General features: G+C 39.3%; 1 protein-coding gene across 1 annotated transcript in view; it reads right to left on the minus strand.

Moving 5' to 3' along the window:
- Nucleotides 1–2935: 2935 nt before the first annotated feature.
- The window catches only part of IRS2 (insulin receptor substrate 2), a 28695-nt gene continuing 18767 nt past the window's right edge, over nt 2936–12863 (minus strand). Inside the window, exon 2 of the mRNA XM_030949159.1 lies at nt 2936–4890. Within this exon, the coding sequence (XP_030805019.1) occupies nt 4886–4890 (5 nt within the window). The 3' untranslated portion in view covers nt 2936–4885. The remainder of the gene's footprint in view (nt 4891–12863) is intronic.

A 12863-nucleotide genomic window follows, 5' to 3' on the forward strand; every position in this document is an offset into this window, starting at 1 on the left:
CTTTATCTAGTCCCTCCTCAAATTCATATTAATGGATGTTTCAAGGTGTGTCTAATTCCACCTTTTGCCTCCTCCATTTGAGACATGTAAACATAGCCTGATGTTTACATCCTCTTCTTACGTAAGAGCTCGTATTTTAGCCCTAGTGCTCCTCACCTTCTAGAGGCACCTTCTACATCCACTTCAGCACTTACTGATGCAGTTTTACAATTGTATTTATTACTCACTTTTAACAAAGGGGGAAAGAGAACACAAAAAAACACGAGGAGGCCCCGTGAAGAAATACTGAAGATCACGTGGCTTTTTCAAAAACCTTTGGCAGCCATTTATTCCACACAAGACACTATGTTGCCTAATAAAACGAAAAAATATGAGGCCATAGCTCATGTGAAGCAATGTTATGTGCCACATTCATCCCACAGGCCATGGTTTCCCCATCCCTACACTGAACATTATAAAGCATATATTTAATCTGATAAATAGATAGGATACATTACAATGATAAATTAAAAAAAAAATTGAATAAAAAGCCCAACTGGCATCTATCTTTTCAAAAATGAATGATGATATTTTCTATCCCTATTACTTTTTTATTTCTGCAAGACCTGGCTGAAGCTGAAGTTTCTCAAGGTAGAAAAGCCATCTGGGAAAGACTGAAGCTGTAGTAATATACTAAAAGATTTGGTCGGTGGTTTGCCTCCCACCGAGAATTAAGGTTTGAACTTCCAGCCAAATTTGTTCCCTTTATGATGTTCAGCAATGGCTCTCCCAAAAGCAGACCCCAGAACACTCACAGATTACTTTAGAATGAGTGCAGCAACCCTTTGGTATTCCCATGGTGTTCAAGAATGGAAAGCAAGTTGGGATGACACCTGGACATGTATCAACCCTTGTCTGAACATGTACCACAAAGAGTAAACGCAGGTTCTCAAGGAGGCTAGAAGCCATGGACCCCTTATCCTGGAGAAGTACAGTCACTAGAAAATGACTGAAAAGCAGCACCTCTAAGTCAGTGCAAATGTCACTCTGTTTCAAAGCATTCTACATCACATTAAACTGAGGGAAACAAATATCCAAAGGTTTATTTTCTGCTTATCAGAAATTGTACCTTCCAGAGAATCTGATACTGGATTTCCAGATGTCTTATCAAAGATATTGTTCTTCTATAGTATTGTAAGGTTCCACTCCCATACCCTGTTGACAGCATAAAAATGAGGAAGTACTTTTGGATAGCTGTATTTCTCCAGAGCAATTTCAAAGACTGAAACAATTGCTTTTTCTTGCCAAGGATGTAGGCACCATGAAACTCAGTGTGTCCCATTTTCTCTCCCCTAGAAAAGCCTACAGACAAGAAGGTCAGGACAGACAAGAGAAGGAACGGAACATTCTCTCTTGGGGAGCATTTACATTTATTTCTGCACTTTGTGGCTTTTATAGATACTCCAGCAGCCACAGGATGATCCTACTGCTGCAAGAAAGAGAACTGCTCTTTTCCATTCAAGCCACTTTCAGAGGAAGGAACTCACCACAGTGAGCCAGGTTTTGCCCTTTAAAGGCCAAGGTGTACAAGCATGGTCCTTGAACCATCCCCAAAACATCAGGCAACCATGAAAGTACCAGGCCTTTAGTGGCAGATGTGGCCAGAAGAATATAACATACATACATAACAGAATATAGCATACATATCCCAAGGCAGGACTTCACCTCAAATGAGTTTAAACATGAAAGAAAGTGAAATCTTGTCCCCTCCTTGCACCAGCAGGCTTTGCATCTATCAACGATATGTCACTCAGACACTCTTGAGCGTAAGCAAAGGAGTTCTCACCAAGACTGCTGCAAAACAGACATCAAGCTTTTTATGAAGCTACTATTGGTGTCCCCTGCCCCTCATTGCCACATTCCCTGTCAGGAGCCTGACCCACACCCATCACTTTCCTGGGTGCAAGGAACACAGAAAAAGGGTGTCCTGTCAGGTGTAAGAGACATTCCTACTGACCAAGTCAGGTTGCAGTGACCCCGTGGTGTCTCAGACTGCAGCCCAGGTTCCCTACACACAAACCAGCAGCAGGAGATAACTCCAAACAGCATCAGGTTCCCACTCTCCTTGTACCAGCAGAAGTGACTACATAGCTTCTATAGGGCAAGCCTGTTCTCACTACATAGGCTGCCACAAGGACTCCCACCATCTTCCACTCACTTTTAAAACTGGAATTAAAAATTGAGATGATTTCTGCTCCTAGTTATTTCCTCAAATACACAAACTTCACTTTTATAAAACCGATTGTTTTATACTTAAACAAGATTTAAAATTATTTCATGATGTTTCAGGAATTAAAAGCAAAGCAAGTATGTGTAGTGCAGTAAGATTTATTTACAGAAAGCATGTTTCCATTCAAAAGAGGGAAAAAACTGATTTTATGTAAACAACCAGAAAAATCCACTTCACCCCTAGAGAAATTAGGCACACAAATACTTTACTCCTTTCATAAATAATGTATTTTATTGCATATGGCTATTAAGGAGAGCATCCATGAACAATACAGACTAAATACAATACACTACTCTAGTTCCATTTATTCTGGTCTCCAGCAGCATCACATTTATCCTTATATACAGCGTGTACATTGGAAGACACAGCAAGATAAGTTAAGTCTCTTGTCATATCACAATAGCAAGAAATATATTTAACATCTTGATATCCAGAAACAATACGTACCCAAAAAGAAAACACTGCTTAATAACTGTTAAGGTTATATAGCAAAAAATATTTTAAATTTAAGGTAAGTCAGGCAAAATGTACAAAGACCCAATATACATTGTGAAGTTTTAGCAAACATAACATTTATACATTTTGGTTCCATTCTGTAAACTAAATTAAGAATGTAAGTATTGCATATGCCTTTGTAAAATATACAGGATAGAGAAGATTTCATTATTTTGTCAAGTTGTTGGTTTTTTTTTAAGTTGCAGTATGCAGTTTAGCCATTTGTTTTAGTGGCATGGTTTCTTAATTGATTCAGAGGGATATTTGAAAATAGAGGCGTTCAAAACACTGAATTCAGCAGGTACCACACTCAGTGCTGGTGGGGGGTGGAGAGGGGTCAGACAGAAAATGTCAAAGGTATGCAGGATTTTTTAGTTCCAGACTTGAACAAGCAGCATTTTAGAATGTCTTAGAACCATTTATAGCATTAGTATTAGAGAAAAACTCAATCAGATCAGATATTTAAATTGATTTTAGATCTAACATTGTATTAACCTATGCATTGCTGTGATTTAAGACCCCAAAAATTACACTGAAAAATAAAGTGTGCCATGGAGTAGGGAAGGAATTAGTTTACATTCATCTTTGTCTAGTAATACAATCCTCAGTTCTAAAAATTCAGCATGTAAGCAGGAAGACTGCATTGCCGTTTGTTGTATTTGTAAGACATTGACTCTTGTCTTCCTCAGAAAAAAAAAATCCCAAAAGAAGATAATGCATTGTCAAAAGTGAAGCACAGGTTCCACCAAGCACAATGATTAAAGAAAAAAATATGAAAGAGCCTCACATAACTCATAACTTAGTAATACTTACATGTCTATCAGAGCAGGCACTGGTGGGGTACCCTTAAAATGTACACAAACACTTCAAGCAAAGGAGAAACAAGGTGGCATGACATTCTGCTAGTCTGGTGCGACAGTTGTATGCAACTTTTGTGACAGTTGCTGCCACACCACTCAGATTTTCAGGCCACTGGAAATGTGATGCACAGTTAGCCTTGAAAAGAATTCAGGATAAGTGACTGCAATGGTTCTTCTTCCCTGTAGTAGTGCCTGCAGCTACAATGGTGCTTTCTTGGTAAAAGGCAAATATCAGGACTCTATAGATGGCAAGATAATACTGTGTTAACATTAGCTCTTGAATCTGCCTGATACCCATTATCATCCCTGCATTCCTAGCATGCTTATGTGGATTTTTGGTTACAAGAAATGCAGCTAAGAACAGTTAGCTGACAAAAGTGAGCTTGTAAATAGAAGAAAAGGCTTTTGCAATCTGAAGTACCTACATAAACACCTACATAGAGAGGATTAAACAAGTGTGTCAAAGGTACAGAGATATCCCTAATACAGGTTGATGTTTTTAACTTATGTTACTTCAGTTACACATTTTATACTTTTTAACTACTCTGAATCCTCTGTCCAAGTCTGATTCACAGAGTTTCATCCCATTTTAGACTTTTCAGTGCCCTGTTTAGGCTTTGTCTGAGAAGTAAACCCTGGGGCTAGTGATTCAAAACCCAGCAGCAGCAGCAGCTGTACAAGTTGCAAGTTCAGTAAGGCTGGCGACCGACCGTTCTTGAGAGACAGCACAGAGATAAAGGAGTTCCTGTCAACACCAACTCTGCAAATCCGGCTTTACTTTGAACTGAGGTAGTACTGTCGTAGGCTTGAAATTATGCCAGTAAATACCAGATCTTGCTGCTTCAGCAGGTGTTACAGAATCCCCTAATATGCCAGAGAAGAAATACAGTTTGTCTTTGAAGAAAAAGAAAATGAAGGCATTGGCCATCAGTTAAAGAGGCCGGCAGAAAAGTTCCTATGATTTGAAGAGCATCTCCAACTTCTGTCGAAAGAGCAGCAAAATGATAATATAGATGCCATGGACAGGTAATGAGTTAGGCAGGTTGCCTTCCCTTCCTCCCAGATTTGTTGTACGGTTTAGCCCACAACAGTTATGCAACTGTTAGGACCAACACTAACAACAATAAAAAGTAAACGTTAAGCAGCTTCAGTTCCCAAAAACAGAAACCAAAAAAACAAATAAACAAAAAGGTATATGCCGAGCAGCTTCTTTGAATGTTGTACTCTGTTGTTTGAGGTCATGATGAGAAAACTAATTCCTTCACTCTGAAAAGAAAAAGGAAAGAAAGTCAATCAAAACTGCAAAAATTTCTCCATATATATGATACAGACAGCACAAAAAATACCATAGAGAGATGAGTCAGAATGGGTTTTCAAGTTGGAAAAAAAGTAGATGTTCAATAATTGCTTTCATATTTGTATACCATAAGGGATTGCAAAGGCAATAAAGGGAGTATTCCCCAATCCAACACCCCTTCCCTTTCTTTAAGAACCTTTCACCTAAGACTCCTTAGGTCAGCAAACTTCAGGACACAGAATGCATTGGAAAACCTGACACAAATTCCCCCCCACTCAAATTGCGACCATCACAGTTTTTTGCATCAGTGGAAAGGAAAAGGGATTGGAGAAAAATGGTACAAGCTTAACTCTTTATTTTTTTGTCAGCTGGATATTACTAAAAGGTTTCCATATCCAGACATTAAAACAAGTTTGAGAAAAAACAAGTTGCCTTGGCTTTAGGGAAGAAGTCTACTAAAAACATAAGCAAAGTACAGAAAGAACCTTCTTTTAATTTAGTTATTTGATTTACTAAACAACTATTATTCCAGAAGTAAAAAAAATGAATAGGTATGCAAATGAAAGAGGCTTCTCCCAATTCCTGACTACAAAGCTGCTTTGAACAGTCAAGGTGAATTATGTAGAAAACAGAAACTGATTACAATGAGACCCATTCTATTTCAAAGAATGCAGTTGACTCTTGTAAGTGCTTCTTCACTGCAAAGAATTAATGGATAGCATGCCTACCCCATAAAGGAACATTATTATTTATTAACTCACAGTATTAAAGTGATTTGATAACATGTCCATTAAAAATCAAAATTTAATAGTTACAGCAATTTTCTTTGTTGTATGTTGTCCCCAAGTTTACAAGTTACATGAAAATTTTAGTTAGATGATGTATTACATGAGTTTTTCTAAAAACAAGTTATTTGGAACATTTTGGGAACAAACACTGTTACTTAGAAAAGTCTATAGTTTTGACTGTATTGATACAGGAAGTCAGTATTCCGATATATTTTAATTCCTTTGGGACCACAGAACCAAAATAAATTAGATACAAAACATGGATGTCAAAGTAAGCCCAGCACTTATAGTGCAAGTTTCAATCCATGTAAGGCTCTGATAAACCAATACAAAGCCTCTTCCCTCAAGTTTACACAAAAACAAAGGCTGATCTATCTTGGGAAAACACATATGACTTGCTAAATTGCTTTGAATCTCTGACAGCTAAGGTTTACTCAAGGTATTAGTCCTGCTGGAGTCAACTGGAGCCACTATATGATCAAATACTTTGGATATTACTTGGGGTTTTATTTCATGCCACATCTTGAGATGAATTAATAGCTTGGCAAGACCAAAAGGAAAGTGCCTCATTGTCCCCACCCACTGCCAGCTACTTGATGCCATTTTTCTGATCAGAAACTAAGTCAAATCTATCCATTCAATCTTCAGTGAATGAGTTTTCATTGTTTGTTCTCAACGGGTGTTTCAAGAACTGGTTTATGATGCATCTGGGGGGGAGCTCCAAATCTGCCAACACCATCCCAAAGGACTGCATGGGTCAACATGGGGCAAGGATGGACAGCTCTCAGGCGGAAGCAGCAATTCCTCATTTGAGGAAGAAACACTTAACAAATCACTTTGTTCCCATTTTTGTCCAGGGAAGTACCACAGATGCATCATGTAGGCAAACAAGTGAGTGTTCAAAGGTACCTGCTAACTCTGTGTTATTCCTTTCCTCCTCCAAATGGAAACCAACACAGCAACTAAATTTACATTTCCCAAAGTGAGAATGAGAGTGAAATCCAAATAAAATATTTTTACAAAAATTTAAATCCTCATCTTCAGATAGAGAAATTGCTGAATGCAAAGGATACTAACAAGTATGGTCCCAGAAGTATGCCAGTCTAGAGCAGACATGAGGGAAGAGCATTGGCAACAAAGTATATCTGATGCTGTTCTTACAGTACAGCAGGTACTCTCCAGTCAGAATTAAACTGGAGGAGGTGAAGTGCCTGATGCTTCAAAGCACTTCCATACTTAGTTGGCATGGTTTTGTAGGCGGATGATAGGACTGTGGGCACAAGCCTAAGACTTTATGATGCAATATCATCCAATGAGTCTATAATGATGACCTATAACTCAAAAAAACACCCCAAACAGTCTTCAATAATAAAAATATTTCCTCCAACTTCAATAAGCTTTGAATCATGTTTTGAATAAGCTTTGAATCAATAAAGGAAAAATAATTACTGTTACCACTTGACCAATGTAATAACAATGCCAGCCTCAAAGGAAGCCTACTTGGAAAAAAAACCTGCAAGTTCCATACCAAATTAAAAAAAAAAACAACTAACCAAACAAAAAAGAAAAATTCAATATCATGTTTATTTTTACCTCAGTGATTACTATCTTTTATTTATTTCAAGCCTCAGGTCAACCTTCCACTCACACAGCAAGTCACAGCAGCACACACTGTCTTTATACAGGAACTCAAAATTCCTACAGCACACAAACATATTCTTTGGCAGCTTCATTCCCCATGGGCATGCACTAATCAAAATACAAAGTCCAGCACTGTGTCAATACAGAGGTTTCCTCTTGGTTTTGAGCTTTATTAAGAAAAGCATCCACGATCACTGCCGAGTTTCCAAAACTACTTAAGTCATTTGATTCTACCAGTGCTTCTCAGAGAATAAATCAGAGAATAAACACACACACAAACTGCTATGAAGCTACCAAATACTCATAGACTTGCTAAATACACTGTGAAGAGAATACAATGGTTAGTCAATTAAAGATCTGATCTGCCTATTAATTTTCAAAGTCAGTAAGCAGCAAAACTAATTTTTTTTTTAATTTCTAAAAATAATTCTCATCTGCTAACAAGCACGCAGGCAGAAACAGTTATTCATGTGGCTTGTGGCAAAACACGTTGCTGGTTATTCATAATCAGTAAATTTATTCCACTGGCAGTGTGACTGCCAGAGCACATCAAGCATTGGGCACAGAACCCCCAGCTCTGCTGCAGGCTTCTGCCCTGACTCCAGGCAAATCACTCAGTGGCTTTATCCCTTTGTTCCTCCTCCCCATGTCATCTGCCAAATCGATTAAGGCTGTGATTCTGCTAACTAACTTTTCGTGGAAGAGCAATCCTATTGATACAACCAAACTGGAGGCTAACAACACGTACATCTGTGGGCATCAGGCCAGGCCATTAGACAGCACAACCCAAGGAACTGAATCCCACTCCCAGAGAGGTCTCTTTGGTACACCAGACACCTGAGAGCATATGTATGACCCTGGGCAAAGCTGCTGGCCACCCAGAAAGGGCCAGGGTAGCCTCCATCAGCAGGTTACACTGCCCTCCCAGCGCTCGAGCTTCCTGCGGCACCAGGCACTGTCTGGCTGGGCTCCCAGCAGGAGATGGGTCAAAGGCACCCACACAGGCTGGAGCCTGGAGCCTTGGCAGCCCTGTCCCCATGCCCACAGCAGCCTGTGTCTGCAGGCAAGTGGAGCAGAGGGTGGGAAGGAACAGCACAGGCCTGATGGAAATAAACCCCTGCTGAGCAGGCACTGACAGAAACCAGACGGGGTCTGAACCGTAGCCTCCAAGGGCTTCCTTACTGAGGCATCTCAGGAGCCACACTCATCATAAGGTCACAGACTTGGCCAAGCACCCAAATGCAGATGCAGCCTGACTGCTACCCAGGGTACTACTGGGAAGTGCACAGTGGGAACCAAATCCTGACCTGGCTCCAACTCCCATTAAGCAGTGCAATGAACACTGTACTTAACATCATAGGTAACAGAACAACTCATGTGCTGAGCTAAGGCTCTCCAGAAGTAATTCCAGAGAACCCATGCTCCACTTAGCAGGACTACTCTTACCAAATAAAGCTGAGCACAGACACTTTCAGAGGAACAGGTTTCAATCAGAGCTTAAACATCCATTTTACCAACACTATGCAGCAAAACATGAAGTAGGATGCTCTGAAAGTTTACAAAGCTCACAAATAATATCCATCCAAAGTAAAATGTTTCCACATTTGATGAGAAAAACAAGTTAAACCATGAAATGAAAAATCAACGTTATTTTTATTTTTTAAACAAGTCATGGTTGATCATAATTGGAAACATACTGCACCAAGTAACCAGGCTCTTTTGATATGTTATTCCACTAAGAAACAGTACATGATGTTGTTCAGATATGTCTCTTCCATATGTTTTATGAATTCAAAAAAGCAAGCATCTGGTCAACACAGATTCTTCATGACAAATAATAAAAAAATCACTAAGTTTCTTTAGAGTGGTAGAGATTCTGCATCCACAGTAACCTATATTAAAATGAGCTTTAACTCTTGTGTCAAATGGTTAGAATAGTATCACTTTGAACTGCATTAATATAACCATGGGGAAAGATTAGCTTTTAAAGTGGGAAACAAACTGCTAGATTGTCTGGAAAAAGAAGCTGCATGTCAGTACCTGCAAATACCTTTCAGGTTTGTACGCCCAAGCATACTGTCAAGAGGTCAAAATGCTCATCTGCTGTCATGGACAAATCCCCCAGAATCTCTAATGAGCATCAACCTTCAACCAAAGGTACTAAAAACCAGAATTATTTGTATTTGATGCCATATATTTACATAATAAATACTTATTTTACCTATGATCTTGCACTGGAGTTTAAGCAGTTGAGTCTATAGCAGAAGTATAGATGAGAATATGGGCTATGCTTAGTTGACTTCAGAATTTGATATAATTTGTGTTTCATATAATTTTGTCAAGATTCTTATAGATTTTGTAGTACTAATAACTAAACATTAAAATGTAATTATGTGGAAAATAAAAGGATTAAACTTACAAATGTAATTGTAATGAATTTCTAGTGTTGGTCCAGAAATACATTTTCCATATAAATTATAATAAATACAGGCACTTCTAATTTAAAATTAAGAAACTAGACATGCTCATTTTTCCCAGGATTAATTTAATACAGCTGTGATTATATCTCTTAATTTCAGAGCCACAGCCAATGTCTACTTTTAAACAAGTTTGTATAGATGGGATTTAATCCCATGCTTAGGAATAAAATAAATTAGACAGAAACCCCTCAACATAGTACTATCTGAAATATGTTCAATTATCCTCTCCCTTGCAAATTGCCTATACAACCATTCAAAAGCCTTACATGAAATGAAATAAAATCAAGAGCATTTCTCTGAGTAAACAAAATGGTAGAAAATAACAATGTTCTTCTGCCCTTCCACTGGGAGCTTGTAAGAAGGACAGAAACACACACATAGCAGCAGCAGAGATTTGTCTGTGGCAGTCAGTCAAACAGCCACTCCACAGTACACACAAAGTTTTTAGCCATCCTGGAATAAGAAGTCATTCTCCTGTTTGATGACCATTATCATACACGTGAAACTGCCTCCCACCTTACAACCATCACCCTCTTTCCATATCAGTGCAGACTGACCACCCAACACCACAAACATGGCCTCAGTGGGGCTGTTGGCTTGAATTCACAGCTCTGTTCACTACACCAAGGAGAAAGCACAACTTCTCCCAGGTGCAGCCTGCCAGCAACGTGGAACTTCAGCAATGCCACTTTGCACACAAAGTGTGGCTGGAAGTTTCTTAAGAGACAGAATTTTTGCAAAACAACGTGCTCACTTTCCAAGTGATGAAGAGCAAGGCTGAAAGGGATCAGCGACTAACACACTGAACTACCTACCAATCCCATCTCTGGAGACACAACAGCAACTGAATCAGCATGCCTGCCCCAAAAGCATACACTAGGCAAAACTCAGCTAAATTCTACCAAACTCTGTGTGGACCTCTGCATTTCAGACCTACTCACCCTATGAGGAGCCAGCCATTCCAACTCTTAAGTTAGAGTCAAGGGAAAGAAACAGTGACTTTTAAGCAACAATTTTTCTGCCCTATTTTATATTGGGCTCTGACAAATAAGTTCTGAAAGGTCTCAAACTCTGTGAGGTATACAACTTGGTATACCTTTTAGGAACAGACATGATCTCCTTTTACACACCTTTACAATTGCTGGGAAGTTTGCTCAGCTGGGATGTCAAAGGCATATTTGTGCCTGTTCTAATTTGTATCAGTAGTCATTAACAAGGTCAACAAGTTTTGACAAGGAAGAAGAGCTCTTGTGAAGCAGAGCTTGATATTCTCACACAATTGCCAACTGAAATGCCATCAAACTTAGTTGTGCTATTTCCAGCAGGTAACAGTGAGGTGGGAAAAAAGCCAAAACAGTACAATCAGACCTCTGGTTGAGATCCACAAGTGAGAGCTTGACTGCCATTCTAGGTAACACTGGACAAATACCAAAGTTCAAGAACTGCTCCTGAGCCACTAGGCTGAAAACACATGCCTGAAAACACAACATTAGAGTGTTCTCAAAGAGCTTAAAAGTATGCTTTTTCCCCTCTCCCACTTGGGATAAAAAGTAATTTTTTCCACTGGTTAAATTGAAGAAATATTCACATTAAAAATTTAAATATTCATAGGAATCTGGATAAGGACTCATGTAAGTTGTGGGAAGTCATGTTCAGTCTCCCTTTCCATTACAGTGGATATCTAATTATTCCATGAAAACAGCTGCAGTAAGAAAGAACAAGAGCACTCTACCAAACAATATATAGTTAAGACATGCCATAAGGTGGTGAGGTGGAAAAGAGGACTGAGATCTTTTTTCAGCCAGAAAGGTACTGGACACTGGTCAGTCCCAGGTAAAGTGCTCTTGCCTCATAAATATTGTAGAGGGGAACAGAAACACTACATCCAGGCACTCTTTCAAAGACTAATCCCTGCCTCCATCACTGCCAAATGGCCTTAGGCATCTAGTATCAAAAGAGGCTTCAGATTTACAAGAGAATCCTAGAGGAAGACATTTATCTTCCAGAGAGCAGCATGTTTTAAAACACAGGGCTCTCCAGCTTTCACAGTCAACCATCCTCCTGTTTTGTAAACTGACCTTCAAACAGCTTCCCAAGGAGACAAACACCCCTGGCAGGACATACATTCACTTAGGCATCTCACCTGCCACCCAAACACACTGGATGGTCACACACTAAACATTAGCTGGCTACTGCAGCTTTTGGCCTTTCAGGCTAGGAGATATGTCCAGAGAAATGCATCTTCTGCTAGAAGAGACACAGAGGGAGAGAAGTGAGAGAAAAAGAAAGCGGGGAAAGTGTAAGAGGAATGACCTGGTGCGCACAGGAAGGCAACATTTTCCCTACAGCTTTCTCTTCTTGCCACATCCCCACTTAAAACTCTTGAGCAACCTGAAATAGGATAAACATTTTAAAGGATTGTTTCCCACTTTTATCAATACTTTTGTAGAGATCTTTTATGGCCTCACCCTTGTCAATGTGAATCTGTCAGTAACAGAGAAGTGAAAAAAAGATGAACCTAGGCAAGAAGTTTCACCATCTTCCATGATGAAAATACATCACCACTCCCTGAAACCATTTAGTGAAGTGAACAATACAACACAAAAGTGCTGCACTGAAGCAGGTTATACTCTCCCCTAATCCAGTTTCCTCTCTCTGACAGTGAGTCAAAAGCAGCTGCATACAAAATTCAAGATACAGATTTTTCAAATGGAGCTACTACCCAAAGTTCTCTTTACTTTCTAATGATTTACCTACAAGGACAAGCCAGATTGTTAAAGACCATGACCCAAACTCTTCTTAACTTCCTTGGTACTGCAGACTAGCAGCATTTGGCATAGTGCATACTTTCTGAAAGCCAGAATCACAAATTTAGCAGAGTGTCCCAACCCTGTTGATTTCAACACCTTCACATTTTTCAGCCTTAATACTTATAACTCTACAGAAGCCCACTAAGTCTTCTCGAAAGCAGCCACTCTAACACAATCCCCAAGTAGACATTTCACACTATTCCTTCAAGAAACAGTCCCAGTA

The sequence above is a fragment of the Camarhynchus parvulus genome, chromosome 1, assembly GCF_901933205.1.
Source record: "Camarhynchus parvulus chromosome 1, STF_HiC, whole genome shotgun sequence".
Taxonomy (NCBI): domain Eukaryota; kingdom Metazoa; phylum Chordata; class Aves; order Passeriformes; family Thraupidae; genus Camarhynchus; species Camarhynchus parvulus.